Source organism: Tinamus guttatus, unplaced genomic scaffold, assembly GCF_059628265.1.
Source record: "Tinamus guttatus ecotype Peru unplaced genomic scaffold, ASM5962826v1 Tinamus_guttatus_pri_ptg000456l, whole genome shotgun sequence".
In the NCBI taxonomy this organism is placed as follows: domain Eukaryota; kingdom Metazoa; phylum Chordata; class Aves; order Tinamiformes; family Tinamidae; genus Tinamus; species Tinamus guttatus.
Window position 1 is genome coordinate 1,151,466 of NW_028288990.1, and position 23,982 is coordinate 1,175,447.

Sequence of the window (23,982 nt, forward strand, 5' to 3'; positions counted from 1 at the left end):
ACAAATACCATCAATGCACAGAAAAGGGTAGCCTAAACCCCACTCTACAGAAAGTCATGGTAAAACAGCCCCAAGAGACCAAAGTCCTCTCAATGCAACCTGTAACCCTGATAAATCCGAAAAACCATCTTCCCAACTTTATTATCCTCCCGTTCACTTGAAAGAAAATCGACCGTCTAAAAAGCTTCTCCCTTTTACGCCTGCTTAGGGGCAGATTAGGAAAATTGCTGCCGTGCCACGGCTGCCTGACTCTTTTGTGGGAGAGTGGGGAGCAAGGCAGGATCACCCTGCGGAGGCTCCCCACGGAGCTCCGCGCTCCTGCACCAGCACCTACCTTGGCTCGCTGCTTCAGGCAACACAGCGAGTGCTGCGAGCAATATCCCCTGAAACGGAATGCCCTGGGGGTCCTTATTTGTAAATAAATAAATAGATGGGACAGACAGCCCTGCTCTTCGGTTTTAGAAATGAGCAAATAAACAATCAGTCTCTGAGAAACATAAGTGCTTTTGTTATCAAAGACATGCAGCGATTCACCCTCCCCCTGCCCCCAAAGGTTAGATTGAACTCGTTAAAAAAAAAAAAAGCTTTTTTTTTGCATCTTATATCATTAAATATCTGTTAATCAGGTTTGGTCATTCACCATATGCATTTTTTTTTTTTAATCAAAGCATGCATGGAACTCATAGAAATTCCAGTCGTGCAAATGCTCAGTAGGAAAAGCACATCAAAACTAACACATACATATGTACACATATGAGCCCAAAGGAAGAGCATGCATGGTCTGCGTTTAAGCATCATTTCAGCCACAGCCATTCACCACCAAGCAGCCTGGCCACTATTTCATGCTTTTATTTCATGCTTTTATTTTGGAAGCCTCTCGATTTCCCTTCCCTTGCCTCTTGCTTGTAGCAAGCATGCCAAAAAGCACCCCTGTGGTCTAAAAAAGCAGAAGAGATAAACAGAAGCATCCATGCTCAGGGTACCAAAGCATTATTTTCTTAGAGCAGAAAAATAGATAGATACACAATTTCAAAGCTTTTCTATATTTAAACAGATACGTTTAGAAATCTGATCTTAGTGACATGCAATCTCCAAAGAGACATATAATAAGAATAAAGTAAGTCTCAGCAATCAGTGCAAATGCCTTTTTCCCCCCCTCAATTTCCCCCTCCCCCTTATATTTTTAATTTTGCTGTTCAGACTAATGGCATCTCAAATCCTGCATGCGGCAGCGCTTCGCCTGCGCCCTGCACCAGCCACGAGAGAAGAAGCTACCTGCGAGTTCTCACAGTGCCACCTCATATCCATGTCTGCCTCGCTACCCTGCGTGGTTACCGCCTTTTTTTTTTTTCTCCTTTTTTTTTTTTTTTTTTCCTCCCTTCCTTCCTTCCTCTCTCTCTCTGTCCCCTCCCCCGCCCCTCGCTTCCTAACGGCAATCCTAGGAAATTCCGTCCATCCTCGGGATCGATACCGGTGACGGGCGCGCGGCGCGGGGAGCGCGCGCGCCCGCAACCGCCCGCGCGCACCTGTCGCGCAGCCAATGGTCGCGCGCGCTGCGCGGAGCGGGGCGGGGCAAGGGGGGGCGCTCGGCGCGACGCTTCTGGAAGGGCGAGTCCGCAGTACGGGGGGAGGCGCTGGGCGCGCGCCCGCCAACGGCCGCCGCCGGCTCCCGGGCGGCCCCGGGCGCCGCCGTAACGGCTGTGCGGCGTCGCCAGGGAGAGCGGGAACGCCGCGGCGGCCAAGCAGAGAACGAGCGGGAAAGAGGAGGAAAGGATAAATACATCAAAAAGCCCCCAGCGCAGAAGGAAAAAAAATCTGAAAGAAACACCCAAAACCCAGCAAGAAACACACAGACCCTGCAATAAAAATAAATAAATAAATAAATAAATATAAAATAAAACCCCCAAAGTCTAGAGGAAAAAAAAAAATCCAAAAATCCGTTAAAAAACCCCCCACCTTAAAATGCAGAAAAAAAAAAGGGAAAAAAACACCTAAAACCCAGCAAAAATCTCAAACTAGCAAAAAATGCCGCCCCAGGAAAGGGGAAAAATAGAAACAAATAAATGCCTAAAACCAAAGGGCGGGGGGGGGAAACCCACACACCCAAACGCACGAAAAACACAACCGCGGGGAAAAAAATCCACAAAGTGCAAAAAAACAAAACCCACACCCACAAGGAAAACAGAATAAAAGCATACCTCCCAAAGCACTCTATAAAGTGGAGTTGCCCCCTCATTTCCTCACTCGGGGCGCCCAGGCGCTGCCCTCACCGCGGACGGTGCCAACCCCTCGACAAGGCCTGTGCACGGGCCACTCACGAGAGCCCTGCTGCAGGGCACCCCCGAGAGGTGGCCAGGCTGCTCCTTGGCCCTGCAGAACCACACAGGGAAACGCTTGGATCCAGCAGAACAACAAACCGAAGATGATCCGAGAGACGTCTCCCCGCCATGGACGCAGAGCCACATTCTCTCCAAAGGTGCAGACATGAGGGCTCAATACACTTGGTAGACTTGCCTACATAGAGTTCAGATTTTTAATATTCAGTTATTAAAGTGATAAGCACAGGTAAGGCTGCTCTGTGGGTATTGTAGCAGAACTTGACTCTTGGCCCTGAGGCTGGTGACTTTCAATGGTGACCGTATGATGCTCTCTATTTTTATATGTCTAAAAATTTTTAGTTGGTTTCTTTGAGTCAGCAAAGCAAGCAGCAAGCAAGGGTCATCAAAATTAAAAGCCCCCCCGGACCTGAACCTCATATTTTGCTAGCTGTCCCTGTTATAAAACTCCCAGCATTTCCACTCTGAGCAACACTTGACCCTTCCAAGGACCCCCAAAGATCTTGTCTGCAAATGTCTCCTTGCTGTGAAGACGGCAAGGAAGGTCATGAGACCATTAGTACAAGGTCATTGGTGTCCCATTTGCTGGGGCTAGCAGTGGTCCAGCCTTTCCCACTCCTCCCAAGGGATCACGGGAGAGGACAGTGAGGGCAATACTGGTATTTGCAGCAGTGCCCTGCGCACCCTTCTGGCATAAGGCTTGCTTTCCTGTGATTGCCAGCCAATAGCTGCTATCTGGCCTGTGCTCCCAACCAAAAGAGCTCGTCTTGGGGGGGGGAAAAAAAAAGCACCGTTGTCATTCAGGAAATTATCCAAGTGAGAATATTAAATTCCATTTTAAGTAGTCCAAAGTATAGGGTCTTTTCAGAATTACTAAGGCAAACTTTCATTAACTCCAGCACGTCCTGTCCCAAAAGACAGGCCTAAATTATCAATGATATTTTTGCTCGAGGTAGTATTTTTCTGTAGTCTGATTCTGCATTAACAGCAATGAACTATCGTATGCTGTTAGCCAGGGGACAAATGCAGCAATAAGAACAAGGACATGAAGAGTGACTGGCAAATCCTCATTCTTCCCAAAGCCTGAGCAGATGCCTGGGTGGAAGGGATGCTCTTTGGGAGGCCTTGAAGTGCTGGGAGAAACACTGTAGTGTACACCTCAATATTGGTCTTTTTGTTCCAAAAAGTGTAATATTCTGGCTGCCCACTGTGAATTCACTCTGGTTCCCCGCAAAACCCAGCTCACCCCATAGTATGCTCTGTTTTTTCCTTTCACTCACCAGACCCACCTTTAAATTTTCAGTGATCCATAGCAATGAAGAACATCTCTCCATCTAAAAAGCTCAGTTTTCCTCGCTTTCCATAACTAGGTAGCTATCTAGGATATGGTATGACATGGTGATACAATAGAAAATATACTTACGGCACATTTTACCTGAACAATCTGAAAATAGTGTAAGCGTTATGGGTCCACTTGGGCAAAGCCATTAAAAATGTGCTTGCTTTTACACATTACTAGTCATGAGTCTACACTTAAGTGAACTCCTGACTGCTTTGCTAAAGCATTCCAAATATACTGAAAAACACAACCAATGAAAAACACAACCAATGAACTTAAATTCAAGTCGATACTCGAGAGCCTTGCTGAATGCATATGTACAAAATATACAAATATTAAATATATACAAAATATCACTTAAAAACCTCCTAGTCAGTTCTGTGAGGGATAGAAAATAGTAGTTTGGAGCATGTCTCATTATAGTAAACATTGCAAAGAAATCTATACAGTTACTAATATGTAGAATAGAGCTTTAATATGGAGAAATGATGACAATTAAAAAAATCACACTTGAAAAACCTACACAGAAAATGACATAAACCCCAACATATACAATCCAAAATAAAAGCAGCTGAGCTTGAGATTTGATTTAAACCTATATATATTGTGTAGTTCTAAGAAAGTACGCGAACGAGATATTAAGTAAGCAAGAACCAAACACCTCAGAGCGAGAATTTTTACACAAAATTTATCTGTGCATGTACACTTTACTCCAACCTTACATGACCCAAAACCAAAAGCACTGAATAGTTTGCATGACTACAGCAACGTGTGCATATACATGCATTCACATGCACACCTAGCCACAATGCCTGATAGCCACTTCGTGGGCTAGAAGACATGACTCTGCCCTTCCAACACTCTGAGAGGGAAAGTTAGGCCAATTTTCAATATAAGCCTCTAAGTGCCCTTCAGTTACATAGGAGCTTTGGCTTCAGAGTTGCATCTCTCCTCCGCTCAGGTGGGTCTCTGTTGACCTCCACTAGGTGCAATGGACTGGCTATTGTCCATAAAATTTGATAACTTCATAGCCAATGTGAATCTGAAGACTGTACTTCATGATTATCCATATATAAATTTATTTCTAGCCACAGAAAACCAGAAAGGAGGAGGCAGCCTTACTCTGTGACAGAAGAACTCAGGAGAGAATTTGGGATGTCGTCAGTGACATCTTCCTCACTTTCCCTCTGGAGACTTCTGCAAGACTCAAATCTGTTCAATTAACAAACTCCAAGGAATAATGTCAGTGTCAACGTTTTATGTCTGCTCTGTAACACACAGTGTACTTGGCACCTGTGGCAGAATTACGCCCTTCTGGCAGGCAGTCTGTAATCTCGTTCCCAGAGGTCTGAACTTTCCTGTCATGCTGTCAGCCAAACTGCGCCTGTCCGGCCTTGCGAAGCTACCTCTGTTCCCACAGATCTTAGGAAAAACAAGCTTGACAGTGATGAAAGTCTTTAAGAGAGCTGCCTTCTACTGCTTGAAAGGTCAAGATCCTTTTCCCCCTCCCTTAAGCAAATGGAAGCAGAAAAACCATCATGGAAAAAAACTACCCTCTCAAGAAACCGTAATTTAGATCAATTCAGCCTGTTTGGAACTAACAGCTGCCATCAAACTTCAGCCCCCTGTATTGCCAAGAAACAATTTTTTCCTGAACAAAAGCACTTTTGCTGGACATATATATATTTTCATTCTCTCCTTCCTATTGCTTCCTACTTTTTATTCCTTACCTTTTCTTCCATTCTTTCTGAAGCCTTGTACATCTGGTTAATCAACACAGCTGCAATAGCTCACAGGGAAAACTTGATGATAGGCAGCTATTACAGTAATTAAACAGGTCACATTTATTTTGTCTCATTTTTCTATGAGACAAACAAATCCTTACAAATATTAATGCCCCCTGATTGCTCCCTGCTATCTAGTTTTGTCATAAGTGCTTATTACTTTTTCTGGAATGGAGGGGACAAAACAGAGGGATATATAGGTTTTATAAAAGGGGAAAGGGACAGTTATTTATAATTAAATCTTTCCATGAATGATTGAAAGTAAACAACTGCAAGCCTTAGTATCATTGAAATACTAAAATTAAACATGGTTTGAAGCCTACTGTTTAGAACTGAACCATCTATAGCTTAAAGAGTAAGAAGGTACGCCTATAGAAAGATCCTGTTTGTAAAACAGGATACAAGGAAACAGGGTAATATATGCTTCATGGAAAAATTAAGAACATTTGTGACATCCTGAGAGCATCATGACAAAATTTTGGAAGTATTATGCCCACGCCTTACTAATTAGGTGACAATCCAGAAGGACAATCTCCTGACCATTTGCAAAGATCCATTTGGCCTCTATACCTACACAAAGATAATGGGAACGAAACGCAGATATCCCTTAGATCTTGGTGTTCATTTCATGGGCATGGGGCTGGGATCATACCCGGAGCAAGAGAGCCCCAGGCTTCAGACTCAAGGTGGCTGCATGTCTCATACTCAGCGCTGCTCTGTTTAGCAGGGGGGTTGCCCCCTGTTTCAGTATTAAGTAATATTGAGTAAGGATTAAGGTTGCCTTGACTTGGCTGTTGCCTGTCTAAAAAGATATGTGAAGATGTCACCCGTCTCGATTTCTGCACTGCCTGCACCTCTGTGTAGGTCATGAAGTCCTAAGCAAATTATTCTTTTCTTCTCCGCAGGGGGATTTTTGGGTACAGAGCAAAGGGACCACAGAACAATAAGGGAATGCATCTCTTTGAGGTGTTATTTTAAACCAATACCTAGTGATTTTACAGGTGTTATTCTCAGTCCAATGTCTTTTTTTTTTCTCCCTTTCATTTCAATGGAAGTCAATTCAAAGCTCTGTGTTCATTGGGGCACCTGAATCATTATCTCCAGAGGCTCTGAAGGTTACATCAACCACCACCAGTGAAGATGAGCCGGAAGTTGTGGTTGCTTTTCCACAAATTAAGAACCAGCAAAATAAAGTAAAAAGTCTCTGTGTTCCTTTCTTCTGGGTACATAATTGTTTGTGTACCTGTGTGCATACAAATGAATAAACTGAGGACATAAGCAGACTAGGTTATTTTGTATATAATAAAGACAGTTTTGTTTTTCATGGCTTTTTTCCACAGTCAATTTGATATTTAAGACTTTTTTAAAACTGAATTTGTATTTCACAAATGATTTGACCCCAAATTATCCTGAATTAGACCCTGTGACTTTCATCAGCTTGAGCAGGGTGCAGGTGACGAAAGATCTTACCCTCTGTGTCAGCCTCCTGTACGAACAGAAGGGGCAACTGAACATGTCAAAACACAAAAACTTAGGCAAGACAAAAGAAAGCTGTTTTACCAGGTAGCAGGTATGACTGTTAGAGAAGCGATAAAGAAAAGTGAAGTCTAGGATTCCCATGTATTTTCCCCAGATGTGGCTTTGCCCTGCGCCATCCGAGACTCCTCTAGCAGCTGGGGAATTCTGGTTGCAGTTTCACATTTATAAAACTGTTTAAACCCAAAGCTAACAGAGCAGAGAATGTAATATACTGGGTTTGATTGATCTCCATCTTCAGGTTTATAAAACCCTGCTGGTTCAGAGAAGATTGCTACGAGTCTGTTATTTGTTCCAGTTTAAAACCGTACCGTTTCAGACACCCACATAACTTAGAAATAGATGTACGATTACATTAATTTTTGGTCCTGCAACATTTTGCAGAGTGGGAGTACAAGAAAAAAAAATATTTGAATGTGAAACCTTCCTTCTAAATTAAAGGTTTCATAGCCTAATAAATAATTTTTCTGGCTGTTAGTAAACGATTCCATTATCCCCTAATGTGGAGGAGCCCACAGAGACTGGGTGTCTACTCCTGCTGCTTTAATCATAAAACTGTTTTGACTGTTCTGTCATGTAAACAGCAGAGCCTGAAATGTGTCTCCTGCCTATGCTCTGCAGAAAAAAAAAGAAGCCCAGCTTCTGAATCGTTGCACACATGCACACACAAAAGCACACACGATTAGATGCTGGCTGCGCACCCAGCCAAGCCAGGTATCTGCTACCTATAACACAGGTACCTAACTACAGGCCTGGAGGAAGAGCACAAAAGGGATGAAGGATCCACGCTGAGCAGAGCAGCTGTGGCTCTGACGTGAGCCTCCAGGTGATGGGGACAAGGGTGCCAATGCATGGACAATTCTGCTTGCACAAGCGCAGCACAGCCCCCGTGCACCTCCCTCCCTGCCTGAAGTCAGGTATCAAATACAAAGGTTTTACCATGGAGGAGAAGCACCCAAACCACGAGGGAAACACACACTTGCTCGTTTCAGCTCAAGGCCAAATCAAAAGCAGTGGTAAAGACACCAGACTGCTGCTTCTCTAGAAAGGTGCAGCAGAAGAGGAAAGCGAGCCTGTGATACTCAGTTGACTCCAACAAAACCAAAAAATAACAATGCAAAAGCATGTGGGTACCTACTGAGAATTACAGTATTTTCATACTTATTAAAGTACTGCTTTGGCTCTTAAATGTTGAGCTATTCCTCCATGGGAAAGAACTGCAGAGCTGCTGAGAGAAAGAGGGGAAAACTGGTCTCAATGAAATGGATGGCAGTTCTGCCAGGACTTCAGTTCTTCTTTTTCAAAACATTCATAAGCTTGGCCTGTGCTTCTGCACCTACTTGAGAAGCACAGTCACTCAGAAGCCCAAGTGAGATCATATCTTCCTTCCTTTCTCCTTCCAAGGTTTGCAGGAAGAAACTATTTTCTTTTACAGGTAGTCTAACAAAGACATAACTTCTCCCTGACAACTTGGCTTCTTTTATCTCAATATTGAAAAGTTGTCTCACAGGACTTGTTTACTTCACGCACCTGGGTCAGTCCTCTAGCAAGGCTTAAGGTAGAGCAGGAGTCCAACACAGACTCAGTTCTCTGGAAAACTGCTCAAGAGCTCAGCTGAAGACCTTTCCGTTTCAAAAAACATCTCGATACACAGAAGTTTTCAAATGAAATAAACTGAAAAAGGGAATCTCACGAGTATACTTAAAATATATTACTCTTAAATTAGTTCAGCCCATAGCAAATGCATAGCTTGATTTCTATACACTGCTGAATTTTGGCTTTTGTCAGTTAGGTTCACATGAGACTGAAAGGGCTCATATTTTCATTACTACTTTTGGAGAGTGTTATTCTTGTTTGAATCTGCTTCCTTAAAAATTTCACAGATATATTCATAAAAAGTGCTATTACAAAAAATGGTTTGGAATGCATCATTTTTGGAGAAGACCAAAGGTAATTTAATAAGATTGAATTAGGAGCAAGGCATGGAATATAAGTGCAAAGGTTCCATTACTTTCTCATGTTCGCCATTTTTTCAAACTAACACTCTGTCACACTATTTATACCCATTTCTCTCAGTACATACCTATTTAAAACACAAAATTAGCCATAACTTTAATTTCTTTACTCCAAGACATGAAAAATCTAAAACACATTGCTCATCATTATGCTATCCTTTCAGTGTGTATGCAGGATACTGCAGAGAAACATGAAGGGGCTGTACTACACTGTTGATCATCTGTTAGGGAATCTAGCTGCGTGGGTCACAGTTTTGTGAGCAACATGATGAGCTCACAAGGATAAAATTATAAATGTAAAATGCCACACACATGCCTGCATACCACTCCATGCTGGAAACACCTTATTTGTTTTCTGCATTGTTTACTGTCAAATCTTATTTCTCTTTCATGCTAAGAGACAAGTAATTAGAAGTCTACTAATCAATAGACCATTTTATTATCCAGTGCAGCTCTGAATAATCCTCATAATTCAACTAGCTTCTGAGTAGGCCAGCAGGGAATATGCAGAGGCTTTGACAAATACCAAGGGCTAGTCAGTGCAAAGCAGCTTTCAAGAAAATAATAAAGTGACACTAGATTGTTTTTAAGTAGCAGAATGAAAACAAATGAAATGCAAATCTGTTTTTCCTTCCTTTCTGTTCAGTAGCATTCTTGGCCATTTTGCCCCAGCTAAGCCCCACAGTTAGGTACATCCACCCTGGTGCAAGGTGCACCTCCTCCTGCACCGTTGGAAGCTGCCTTGCCACCAGGGGAGCTGGCCACCAAGGAAGGAAGAAAGGAAAGGAGTCTGTTACCCTCCTCATAACAGGCCCCCCACAGTGATCCACTCAGGCTGCATCGCAATGCTCTCACTTATGCCACTTAAGATAGCATAGGCAAAAACACCTGAACAACAATACAGAATCCTGAGATGCTGCCGTATGCTTCCAGCCACTATATGCATATAGGCACCAACTGTAAAAAATCAGGCAGTACCATATCGTCCACTAGAACCTCCCTTTTTATTTTTTTTAACACTATAAAATTGAATTTTATTTGGCATTCTAAAAATTATTTAATTAAAAGCAACGAGGATAATTATTCTTTTTCTATCAAAAATAGTTTCTCTGTCTAGAAAACAGGACAATGCAGAGTAAAAACATTAATCAAACAGCTTTGAATGTGTCTTCTGCGCTCTTTCATTTCCTTGACAGCACAGTTATATTATTTCCTCGTTTATTTTTAATGAACTAAGTATATCATTGCTTGGTCTTGCTACAAAATTAAAACAAATAGAACCAGCCTAATATTAAATGTAAGCCTTAAGGTCTATAAGTAGTAATTACAACTCAAATAACAGTCAGGTTTAAATCACAAACTTTAAAATATTTAACAGAGATAAATATTCAAATGAATAAGACATGACAGGATGGAAGTAACAGTCTTTTGGCAGGGGGAAGGAGGAAAAAGCATAGGAGACATGCAGAGACTTGTGTATATATATAATAAAAAGCCCAAAGTTGGTGTGTTTTCTAATTTATATAATTGATATAATTTGCATGTTCAACTTTACTTTGGAGTCTACTACTGATGACCTAATTTATTTTATTAGGCATGTAGGGCTGGATGGGCCAACAGGGCTCACTGCCACACACAACCTCTTTCCAACTGATCAAACCAGGTAATTTGGACCTTAACTCCTATTGCGATACCACTCTTTTGATATCCTCTCTTTATTCCCAATCTAACTTTACTCATGGCCATCCCTATTGCTTCACATGACACTGCAATCCTCTGAAAGGAACACTCTATCACCTCTCTGGTTCATTTATTTACATTTCTATTCATTGTTTTGCTGCGTAAAAGCAAGCCACATTCTTTTAAAGTATGGATTAAGTAAGGTTTTAGCCAGTGCAAAGGCCTCGTGATAGCTCTTTGCAGCCTGGTGAATTCCATCTGTTAAGAATCCATTTCCAGTTGGCACAAAGAAAATGACTGCACTGTTGTATAAGCATCTTCACTAAGCTCTGTTATTTATTCCTGTAATTAAAACCAATTTGAGAAAGACATAGACAGATCAAGCAAATTATAATACAATAATACAATAAAACAATCCTAATAACAATAAGTTATTAATGAATCCTCATTTCTTTACAGGAAAATATTAACTGGAGTAGCTCCTGAATAGGGTTATTGTTATTTTCTGCTTTTAAATGTGTTTTCTGCACAGAATATCATAGTTACATTTGCATAATAATCATAAATCCAATGCAGAAATGTTATTTTATATTTCTGAATAACCAGTTTGTTCATTTATGAGGGACTCTGAACATCTGAAACGATGAAGCAGAGATAAAATAATGATATGTCCTTTTCATGGGATTTAGCAACTAGAAACAAATAGGGAACTGAAGGATGAAATTTTAAAGCGGCTTTTATTGATAATGAATCACATTTTGCAGTTCTTCAGATCTGCTTAGTATTTGCCAGCATTTCCTGCCCTCTTTCCTCACCTTCTCACCCCACCAAGAACACAAGAAAATAAACAAATACAGTAAAAAATAGTTCCTGTTCTGATTGTTTAGAAAACAACTCTTTAATAAATCACAGAATAAAATCACAGAAAATAAATCTCAGAGCCTTTCCTAACACAGAATGTAGTTGAAGACTCTGACACATCATGATAGGTGGATGACTAAAACACACTCTCACTGCCAGGAAAGCAACTTTGGACTAAGGATGGCTGCAGGAAAGATTCCCTATATCCCTGTACTGCTGCTGGGTGCTGCCAACACGTTGGCAGTGTTTGTAGTGTGGCAGTGTATTTGTAGGTGTTTATAAATTCCTTTCTTTTCTTGCCTCAAGAGTAACAGCTTCTGCTCATCACCCAAGACCTTGGCCACCAAGGCACCTTTAGAGGAGTTAGCTCAACTACCTCCAACCAACAGCATAGTCCTCAGAGAGGACCATGAAAATCACACGAGGAGCTCTGCAGCTACTCCGTGGGTTTCTTGACCTACAAGTACGTCCAAAACTCTTTCACAATCAGGACAAGACCTTCTGTAAGACAAGTTGATGGTGCAGCCCATTTTTTTCAGAAAACTTTTTTTTCCTATAATTTCATCAAGCTCCGTTTGTGAGACAGCACTAAGGATTATGGCCTCCCATAATTGTGAGAGTTTCAACCTTTCAGACACAAAATGATCATTCCTTGATCGGTGCTCCTCTAACAACTCTTCTGGTAGAATAGAGCTAGAGGAAATAAATATATGACATGGATGTTATTGCTGCTCTTTCTTTTTATATCAAAATGTGTAGCTTCTGTTGCAGAACTAAAGTCTACAGGCTCTGCAGGCAGGATTTTCAGATGAAATACTCCCTACCAGCTGAACCATGGGAAAAGGTGATACAAGAACCACTCTCAACATTAAGCTTCTGAGAAATAATATGTAAGATGAGTTATTTTAGAATGTGTGTCTTACAAATGCATGCTGATCATATATCCAGAAACTACTATCTCTCTCCTTATACTTCCACCTTCTGCTTCTGGTCTCCAAATAAATTTATATCACCAGAGTCTTGCAAATAGGCTCATCTCCACCTAAGAAGCAAAACAAGTAGTGGTTTTATAGTGACTCTTCAACTTGGTTCTAACAACTTACACTGGTGACGCAGGATCAGTGCAGGTCATGCCTTCAAGGGAATTTAATGTGACTCGGGTAAGATCTGAATTTAAAACAGAATAGCCATGGTCACGGCAAACTCTTGCTCTGAGAAATGAATGCCAGCTTGGGAATTTAATCAAGAATTGCTCTTTAGGACTAGGTCCTTATCTAGACAGGTCCTCAGCTGATGCCACTGGATTTACAATGATGCCAGGTAAAATACAAGGGATCAAGCCCTTGTTATCACAGACATCAATCTATTCTGTAAAGCCCCTGTTTCCCATGCACATACAGGCCTATTTTTGCCTACCACACTTCTCTCTAGGAAAAATAAGGAAAGGCAGACAGAAGGTTAACCATATCCCCCAAAGCTGCAGAGATAAAAGTGTAAGTCAGGGCTATGACATGGGTACCTATGTTCGAACTTGTAGTCTGCATCTTTTCCCTTACAAGTGGTGGTTTCTCAAGGACACTTTTACAGCCAAATCCAAAGAAATACATATTCTTCAAACAATTCTATTCCCCGTGGTGACATTTGATGCCTGTAACATATTCTTCTCTTCAAAGGAGAAAGCACCTTGCTTGTAGGCTACTCTTAGAGCTTGCTTTGCAAAGACAACCCTGTATTTCACAGTAGCCCAGGTGGTGGGTCTGAGTGATGCAGTGGTACTTGCTGCGTAGCCTAAGACAAGCTGGCCCATCCCAGTCTGAGAAATACATTCTTCCTCTGGTGTTAGGAGGAAGCAGTAGGTGATGTCTTTTCTCTCTCAGTAATGAAGAAGCCTTGGGAGCTTGTGTTTCTCAAAAATAAACAAACACCACTACCTCCCAAATGCACAAAAACTCTATGCAATTCTGGTTCCTCTGTGATAGATGACTAAATTTCAAGAAAACTTGTATAAAGTCTTAAGTTTACAGTGAGACAAAAGAATATTTTGTGTGGTGTTTTAAAATAAACAAATATTTTACATTTCTTTTCACTCGAAAGCTTTTGCACTCTTCTGTTCTTGACTCCTTCAATTATTTTTTAACATACTAATAAAAAAAAAAAGGAAAAAAAAGCATAGAGAAGGATACGATTTACATCATTTTTGGCAAAAATGCCTCTGCAGATTAAAAATCCGCTGAAAACAGAAATCTATAGACAAATATAGAAAATACCATATTCCACACAAAGGTGCTTTCAGATGGAAACTACTCATCAGACCCAAGGTCTTTTCCCCACTTTGCCAGTAATCATGCTAGAAGAACGTGGCAAATCAGTGCCCTAACTAGACTACAGTCCAACACTCCATGAGTGGGTTAGAGCAGCAGGTGAACTAAGATGTCTGCTTCTTCCATGCCCAAGTTTGGGCACACCATACAAAAACTCACCTAGAAAGACAGCCACTTGTTTCATTCACAGAAGTTTCATTCACCTCGTTTCTACATTTACTGACTTAGAGGCTTCTTCCTGAAAATTTGACCTCAATTATTATTCAGCTCAGTAGTCTTAGGTAGGAAAAACAAGAGTTATTATTGAAAGAGAACAATAGTGCTGTGGGGAATTAGCAGCTTCAAGGATGCTGCTAAAGTTCAATGAGAAGTCGCAACTTGAGAAATGCTGTTGCCTCAGAAAACATATACGGAACAGGCCTTGAGAGGAATGATGATGGTGATGATTAAATAGATTAAATAAAATGGCGAAAGGATGCAAAATTTTCTCTAATGAGAAATTTTCAGTAGAGGAACAAATTGGGAGGTATGCAGTTAATTATGGAAGATAAGCCCATTAATGAAACATAGAAAGGAAATGTTTAAGGAGAAAATCAAGAAACGGTCTGGTCTGTGGGTGTGAGTTCAGACAGACAACCATGTCAGCTATAATGTCATACTAAAGCTTTTCCTTTCCTCATGTCCATTTGCTTTTGCGCTCTTGCAAAACATTACATCATCTGTTGTTTCTTTCCCTATCTCTAGTGTGCAAGAGATATAAATTTCTCATCGTAGTCACACAAAACAAAACTCTTTTCTAGCCAAAGCCCCATCATAGAAAGATGTCATGCACAGCTGATTCTGTCTTCAAGTACATCTGTTTGTATTTGCTAAATACAATTTGAATGTGTTCACCCTCCTTTTCAAAGCATAAGCTCCAGGAGTTGAAATATCACACCAGAAAAAAAAAAAAAAAAAAAAAAACCCACACACCTGTGTTGAAATCAATCACATACCTCAAATTTGTACGGTGCTTTGCAAGCACTCTAGGGGAAAATGGACACGCCACATATTTATTAATCAGCAAATAATGCACCGTCTAAAGACAGTTTGTCTTTAGAAGAAGGGAAACTTAGGAGAATAGATCATTTCTGTATGAAAAGCTTGATTTAAATCCTGGGTAAAATGGCTAATGTACTTACATATTTTCTCTGTGACTTGCATTCTTCTCCAAACTATGCACTTGCACAGATTATAGGGAGAAAAAAAAAAGGAAAAAGATTTTTTTTAAAAAAAAGAGCTCTACCCTCAACCTATTGCAGCTTGCAAAATTCTGTTATTCTGAAGCTTGAAGGATGTCCTAGTGGGGCCAGCCTTCTCCACTGTTTAAAAGCACATCTGTACTTTCAAAATTTTAAGCGGGTCTATTCAGTATACAGTTGGTGGGTTAGATGTCTTTTTTTTTTTTTAAGATGTCTTTTTTTTTTTTTTTTTTGGAAAATAATGCCAACAGACAGACCTGTGCAAAGCAAAGCAAGTCTGTCCCTTCTCCTACTCTTTTTTTTTTTTTTCCTGATTCCCATTTTCAGTAGGAGCTGCTGGACTACAGCACAGTGTAGGGCTAAACTGCACAGCAGCACTGACAGCTGCAGAAGTGGCACACAGACTTTGGAGAGGTAAAGGAAAGCAACTATCAACAAATGGTCATTTACCATGTTGCAAACTATAGGCCAAAAGATGTTCACAGAGCTGAACATAGGATCTGGGAAGATCACTGAACTGCCTTAGCTTGAACCAGAATCTAATGTAAATTTCAGCTTTTCCACTAATGTACCTCTTCACTAAAGAGCAGCCAAATTGTGATTTATGCCACTGCTTATTTCACTGCCGAGCCTTTCTCAGATGTCCTCATCACCTCAGGATACTGCCTTTCAAATTTACTTTATAATGTGTCCTGTGCATTTCATAAACCAAGACTTAACTCTTCACTTCTGTGCACTCCAACTGAAAATAACCTCACACATCTTCTGAAATATAATTCATTCCCTTGATGAAATACTCTGAATTCTCCTTAATGTGTCCAGGTCAAATTCGTAATTATAACACATATTACATTAAATGTTCCATGTAATAATTAGATGATAATGACTTGGTGATCCCACTGAAAAACGCAGAGAACAAGGTCTGTGTGTACCCTTCAGGGGTACAGTCAAATCTGACTACACACATGGCAATTATGTTCAGTCAAGTTACAAAGTTATATCATCAGGAAGGAAAAATCACAGTTACACTTCAGTGATAGGAGATTTGTTCAGACACAACCCAGGGAGAAAGAGAGGAAAAAAAAAAAGAATTTAGTTGCCCAGAAGCTCTTGTCAAACAGAGGTACTCTGGAGTACTCTGGATGCAGCTGCCTAAATTCTAGCTAAAATTTATTTGCAAGCATCTGACACCTATATCCCTTGAAATGTGCTGTGAGCTTGCAGAGGTTTTAGTTGGTTTTAAGAGGATCTGCATTGGCTTGTCGCATTTTTCTGTTTACAGAAGCAAATCCCAATAATTTTAAAGAGTCCACTTAAGATTTTTAATACGAAACATTTGAAAGCAAATGAAAAAAAAAAAAAAACCCAACTCTGCATACAGGAGAAAAATACTGCATGTATGGGGGGAAAAGGAGAGGGAATCGATTAAGAAAAGACAATCCAGAGCACAAATGATTTCTATGAATAAATCATATATACAAAAGCAGTGATATTCAAAGATTATACAGACATTATTCTATTAATTTAATTTGTAAATCTGTATTGTTTTGTTCCAAAACCATCCCAGAAAAATCCAAGCTGGAACACTCTATTTGTATTAAATGCCACAGGATGCTTCAAAATCAGTTCATTACCATTCTCTTTGTAAATTATATACTGACTTTTCCATAATACTCAAGCTAGATATTTTTCAAATAGTGCATTATGTTTCTAATTTAGCAAAATGTATGGCTAGGATCTAAATTATTCTGCACTTGAAAAGACTTCAAGAGTCACTTTTCTTACTGCAGTACTTTTCCCACCAAGTACGTGTTTCAGGTCTACACAGAAACTCTCCCAAATGTCCAAGACTCCCAAACTTAGGTAGCTACTTGTTGACCTGCACAATTAGCAGTCACCAGACTCATGGAAAGTTGAGTCACAAGGCCAAGCAACAACTAAATTCCACTCTTAAATATTCTGCCACAGACTCTAAAGAGGTACCCAGATTTTGCCCAAATCATTTTATGCCACATTGCGCTGCTGGGTGTCAAGGGATTGAATCCTTCGAGCTCTACCAACCTTCTGAAGCGTCAACAAGGATGGATTCAGTATGGGCACTGTCACAGGTGCTGGGATCTTACTTGATACACATACGTACACATGTCAGCCTAGGTAATATATTGGATAAGGTAAGCAAAAAATAACATAAATCACTGTCAAGACAAGCTGCTGTATCCTGAAAGAGACCCATGGTACTTTACCGCTTTGGTGAATCCAGGTGCTATTTTATTCTAAATGAAATTTTCATTATGAATTATTATGTCTCAATGTCTTTTAACCCCAAGCCCTCCTCCTTTTGACTGCCACTTCAAAACACGTGTTCTAAGTAACCTTGCAGAGATTACGATGGCACAGGCATTAACTAAATCCAACTTGAAATGAAGACAAGAAGCCAACGGTATATCTCAAATTACTTTCTTTGCTACATTTTCTCTGCAAATCTAATTTTTAACCTGTTGACCACTTTCATGTTTTCTATTAAAAAAAAATACTTTTTTTTCTTTCACTAGGTTAAAGGTTTAAATCATCTTGAAATGCAGACAGCATCACTAGGTAAAACTGCTGAAGTGTATTACGGCATCAAAAGTTGTGTAACTTAGGCAGGTACTATTTTTTCAGAGATAGAAAACCAAACTTCTCCTAAATACCTTATGCTGGAAGCTTAGCATTTGAAAAACAGACCATTAGTGACAGTAACTAGTTCAGTGAGCTGCAGGCTTTTTTAGGTTCCCTGTTCTGATTTTGCCACCTCCCACGTACGAATTTCCTAACAAATCAGAATTTCATTACAAAATGAGCTATACAATTCCAAGAATTAAAACTTTTTAAAAACCCTAGGAGGTCTCTGAAAATTCAGGGGAAAAAAAAAGACAATAACAAAAAGGAAATCCACCATTGCACAAGGCATACAAATCACCGAATATAAAAATACAAAGAGGGGGAGCTTTGTATAGTAGCAATGATGTACAATTGTCAAAGGAAGACAATCATAGCTAAACTGTGTTTATTTTCTAGAAGCAAATGAAACATAGCTTCTCTTCATATCAGCCCAATTGACCATTTTCTATTATATGTGTCACTACTGCTAGAATTGCAGAAATTATTTAGGAAAAATACTTCATCAATCATGAAACAAAAAGCATAGTCCAATCTTTCACCACACAGATACACTTTAAATAATGTTTAACACCTCATCTTACTCACGGAATTGTAAGAACTGGTATCCTGAGGCAGGGACTTAGCAGTATCTATTAAACAGTAAAAATTCTTTTTCCTATGCATTCTCATCTTTTTCATTTTCTGTTTCATTTTCATTGCTATTTATTGCATTATTTATAAGACGAAGACAATCCCAAGAAACCTGTCTGATTTGTCCTTCAGAAATAATATACTACACTTTCTCATATAAACAGAGAACATGACTGAAGCATTTCTGGGGCAGTAACAATCTTCCCAAACTGTCACCCATGGGTGAGTCCCATGGGACTCAGAATGAGTCACGAGGCCCACAGCAGTCACACAGGCGGGTGCCAGGCATCCAGCTACAGCATCCTGGTGCTGACAGAGCTGCAGCCAAAAGCTCCCTCTTTGCTATTCTTAGAGCTTGAACTCTCAGCTTTTGGAACACAGAAATGAGAAAGCTTTTGGTGAAATCAGTGCCCTTATGTACTAAGAGCTAATACTGTTGGGGAATGTGAATACTTTAACCTTGGTTAGTAGCAATATCTGAAAAAAAAAAAAAAAGAAAAAAAGAAAAATACTTTGGCTTTAACCCTGATGCTTGAATCTCATGAGTTTAACTAGTAAAGGACATAAATTGAATGAGTGTTGATCCTCTATAGCATAGTGTTTCTAAAAGCATCTCTGATGCCTGACACAGCTAGTTAGAAGAATAGACCTGTCAAAGAGAGGCCACAGAGACAGGAGAAATACTTGAACCTGAAAGCAGAAATCTACAGAGAAGTCAAAGAAGAGAAAACAAACAAACGAAAAAAGCCAGCACAGTTTTTTCATGAAGTGGATAAAATAAATAAAAGCATTTCACATGGCAGAATTTTCCTTCCAGATGACTGAGGAGACTGGTCAGAGTTTCTGCTCCCATTTCCATCCAGCTGCCTACCCTCACAGGCACTCATGTTCACAGTGGAGAGTTCGGGTATGGCTCCCTGTGAATTTTGAGTGCCCACTTCCTAGATATACATTGACTTTGCATGTACAAGGACCATCATACCATGTTTCTCCATCCGAAACAGAGAGAAAAAGGAGTAGAAGGAGAAGAAAAGGTATCAGTGAAGCTTGGGCTTCGGTCACATTCTGTACTGCCCTGTAACACTTACTGTAATTCAGCTATGGCAAGATGCTTCTTTACAAGCTCTCTCATCCCTCTTCCTTTTGGTATCTACAATCATAATACAAATATACACTGAACTGAGCAAGTCGTATCAGGAAAAAAAAGTTCATTTCTTCGTGCTTTTTGACTTTGTGCTACATTCATAAGGATATTTGACCTATGGACAAAAATAGGTGACAACTCAAAACTGGTCCAGTCAATAAAAAGGAGAAGAAAAACACTACAAAGTTATTGAAGTCTCCATGCATAGGCTCCCTTAATTTCACTTCCATCTTTAAAAAAAACATAAGGCATAAATGATTAAGTGAAGTGGTTCAAATGCCTGAGGTCACTAAATTCAGGTTCTCTTTCCTTATTCTGATTATTATTCAAACACACCTCTCCTTCTTTGGCAAAAGTCAAGGCATTTTTCTTCGATGTTGTTTAAATACATTAATCTGAAATAGGAAATAACATTAACTACCACATCCTGAATGATACATACTACACTAACAGTCTTAAGTAGAAGATGGGGTGACAACAATGTATAAACACTCAAACCTAGTACTATACAACCATAAATTACAGTGGTCAAGCCTCAAAACTCCAAATGACATACCACTCAATAGATACTAAAGCATATAGAAAAAGGGGAAATATTATTTAAAACACAGTACATGCAGGAAAACAATCGTTAATACTTTGCATTAAATTTTGCAATTCAGCTAAGCAGTGGAAATGCAACTCAAACTAGTGCCACAGCTAATGCTTTGGGACTAGTTTGACGTTCAGTCATTCAGCAAAACTTACTCAAAAGAATAAATTTTGTTCTCAACTTCAGTTTACAGCTTACAGTAGAAGCTTTCCTGCAGGGGAATACTTCTCCGCTATTATCAGCACGCCATAAGGAACAAAGCTAGTTCCTTGAAACGTCTGAGAGAGGCAAAAGTTTAAATCCGATAAAATGGAAGTCACTGAACCTTCCCAATTCACAGCAACTGATTTGTAATCTCTTATATGAGGCAAATGATTTAGAAAAGCCTCTGTTTAGACAACGAAGGGAGTTAACAACTATGGGTTGAACAATTCTTCTAGATTGGCAAGGATGACTGTTATATTATTTACAAGGTTGAATATTATTATTCTGTTGAGGCTTGCATTTATGTCAAAAGAGAAGCTATAAAAGAGCCTAGCAGTGATGTTCAGACTCACTACTCGTTAATAACGGATGACCTTCTCATACGTTTTAAAATATCTTGAATATGCAAACCCCATTATACAACTTTAGCCCCCACTGGGGAGAAATAAAGATGACCTGAGAAGACTTCCATTATAATAATTATTCTAAGTGAAAGTAACAGCCATTTCCAAAGTTTAGGTTTATTACTGTATTAGTAAACTGTTATAGCACACAGTCACAGTACTGTGAAACCATTGTTCTGCTCTTTCCAGTGTATACATGTGTGGTCACAGCACTCGGTTTTCATTGCAAGACCTTCAGGTCTTACGATACCTGGTACTGTTCGCTAAATTCCAACATTGCAAACAAATCAATAGCTCATTTCATTTCAAGTTTAGAAAGACAAATTTCTAGTTCTATTCCCTGCAGAATAAAATCTGACAACATGAACTTCTAGTTGCCAACAATGAAGGATACATTAAAAAAAAAAAGTTTTTACTGTATCAATGCAAAGATTACACCAACTTCTTAATAACAGTTTTCTCCAGGTAATTTGCCCATTAGTCATATTTTTTTAGCATTACACAGAAAGATGGGAAGAACCAGGAAAAAAAACAAAACAAACAAACAAACAAAAAACAGTGCCTGAATTACTGATATAAGGAGAAGGTCCCTTTTCTAGAAACAACAGGAAACATCCTAACTGTACAACTATAGGATTGAAGAGAGACCTGAAGTATGACTGTGTCCAGGCCACTACAGGACAAGAAGAACAATTTTCATCTCCAGACTCATCTTTTGCTGGCTTTTCTCCTCAGAACTCTCCTTCTAGGAATAAAAGCATCAGCAAAAGCCGAGCCAGATCTGCAGGATCTGCGCTGCTCCGACTCCTGATCTCCAGCTCTCTGCTTTTCAAAGCCAAGGGCATGGGAACTGTGCAGAAGATACTGAGAGTGCTCAGAAATTTCCCGCTCTTGTGATTCAGTGTAAAAAGAGCAATCAGCTTGACAGGCCACTTTTGATGAATCACAATGGCAGCTCTTGACTACAATAAATTATGCTTTATATTAAGTATAATTTCCATTTACTAAATAAGGAAAGATATAAGTTCAAACTTTGAGTCTGGAGTTGCACAAAACATAATTACTTATCCGAAAATGCACAAAATGACCTTTCAGTGAAAGGATCCCCAGTCAATTATATGGCTACTATGGGACTCGGAGTGTCTAGTGAGGCTGATGGCATATTGTAAAGGAACCATCACCACTGTGTAGTCTAATGAACAAAAGGAAAGTAAGAAAAAAAGAAAAACCCACCAACCCAACCTCCAAGCAATTTGTGCAAAATATTCCAAAAATATTGCTAAATGATAGAGGACAAGAACAACTTAGGAAAAGAACTGAACTGAACTGGAACAAGAGACTAGAAGATGAAGGCCAACCCCATAACAGCACCAAAATCAAAACACAACCTTGATATCACTGTAAATCATTCAAGGAACATAGCGACATGACAGATCAATAGATCAATCCTTGTTTCTGGACTCATAGCTCTTTCTTGGCTTTATTTCCTCAGTCATCACATCACTGGATGTGCATCGGATTTGTATCATCTTGAGTTACTTCAAACTCTATTCAGAAACTCAAAATGGTGCCAACATAAGGCAACTACTGCATTAAGTTCAACGTGCAAAGGGAGTAAGAGACAGGTCCATAGGCTGATGTAGCACAGCTACTGCTCCAGCTGAGCCAGTGCACGTGTCTCACAGGCACAGGTTATGACATGAGTTCTCTCTGCTCAAGATTATACACACAGGCTTGAAAACCTTATTTTGCTGAACCCACATATTTTCAGTAAAATCCTTTGAAAACATGCCCATGCCAGTTAGGTGCAATGTTGTATCCAATAAACTGTCTTATGTGCCAGATGTTCACAGTTAAAGTTCTAACAAATTAAACCACTCATCACGTCAAATGCTTAAAGTTCAGTGTGTGCAGACAGGCTTTTCAAAAGCAGCTTGTTTTCAAAAACCAGAGGTAAATCTGAAGAAGCAACAGTTAGAAACGGGTTTTTAGAGTCTAAGGAGACCTGGATAAGACCCTAAGCTGGGAGCTGTGAACAACAGATAATGCCTGAAGGGGAAAAAATAAAACTATGTGTGGATTTACTACTGTATGTAGAGAGATGCAGTGAAAGCAGGTGCTGTGGCATATCTTCATTTTTACTTAATCTTTCCACATCACAGACATGGGGATTGGGACAATGATGGGAAGTGTGGTGCAGAATATTGAACTGAGATAATCTCATTTACTTTAGTGTCTACATCTGTATTCAAACTCAGCTGCAAAATGAACAACTACACTTTTGCCCTCTTTTAAGCAATTTTGGGGCTGTTTCAATAATTTAACTAGACATACCAGTGAAAATAAATGCCAAAACAGTTCTGTAGAAACTTTCCTCTCAAAAAGCACAGAAGGAGCAGAGAAATGTGAGGGAAAAATAAAGGCAAAAAGATTAAAACCGTATTCTGAGCATGGACTGCCTGCATCTAAATTAATCATACAACACAGGGAAAGAGAGCATAAAGCACTCTGAGATATAATCGTGTCATGTATCACAGAACAGATGCAGGGCACATTGTGATGGAGCTGAGCCTAAGTGACAGCAAAGGTGCGGCTCTGTGGCAAATGTGTTTATGATCTTAAAACATCAACATTTGTTGATAATTATTTCCACAGAGGGTAAGAAAAATAACTGCAGGACTTAACAGCACCCAGTTCCAGTTGATCTGTGGCCCAGCACTGACGCTGTATGTCATTAATGGTGAGGGAGGGAATGCAACTTCTCCTTCAGAGAAGGAAGGAGACATCGCCATGCTGCAGCATGAGAAGTAATGCAGGAAGAGGGCCTGATGAACAGCAGGTTATAGCATCAAACATTTAAGAAACAAACAAAGCCTTAAGATAATTTAAATGATTTAAAGGAAACAAAATCTATTGTTTTATATTGGCTGGTTTGTGCATCTGATCATTTAAGTTGCACGCTACTGTTTTTGTTTCTAGGGTTAGAACAGTGCCTCTGTAATGGCATTATAATGAATGTCAAAGAAAGGAATATCAAAATAGTAAAAAAAAAAAATCTATCATGCAGTCTTGTACTTGGACCTCAAAGTATCTTCATGCAGTATTTAAAGAAGATATCACCAACTGCATCTGGCCCCTGCAAAAGTCAACAGTGAAAAGGAACAGGCTGCTATGCCCTGTTTTGCCTAACCTTCACAAAAGCCCCAAATGGTTTTGCTCCCAAATTACACCATT

At 39.7% G+C, this 23,982-nt stretch overlaps 1 protein-coding gene across 30 annotated transcripts in view; it reads right to left on the minus strand.

The window, feature by feature from the left end:
* NRXN1 (neurexin 1) overlaps nucleotides 1–23,982 on the minus strand; it is a 601,940-nt gene that overhangs the window by 40,304 nt on the left and 537,654 nt on the right. For 2 of the 30 annotated variants that reach the window (XM_088532152.1, XM_088532150.1), the window contains exon 1: nucleotides 1,276–1,369. The exons of the other annotated variants lie outside the window; for them this stretch is intronic. In XM_088532152.1, the coding sequence (XP_088388278.1) occupies nucleotides 1,276–1,308 (33 nt within the window). In that variant the 5' untranslated portion in view covers nucleotides 1,309–1,369. Of the gene's footprint in view, nucleotides 1–1,275; nucleotides 1,370–23,982 lie in introns of those variants that run through there. 30 annotated transcript variants of the gene reach the window in all.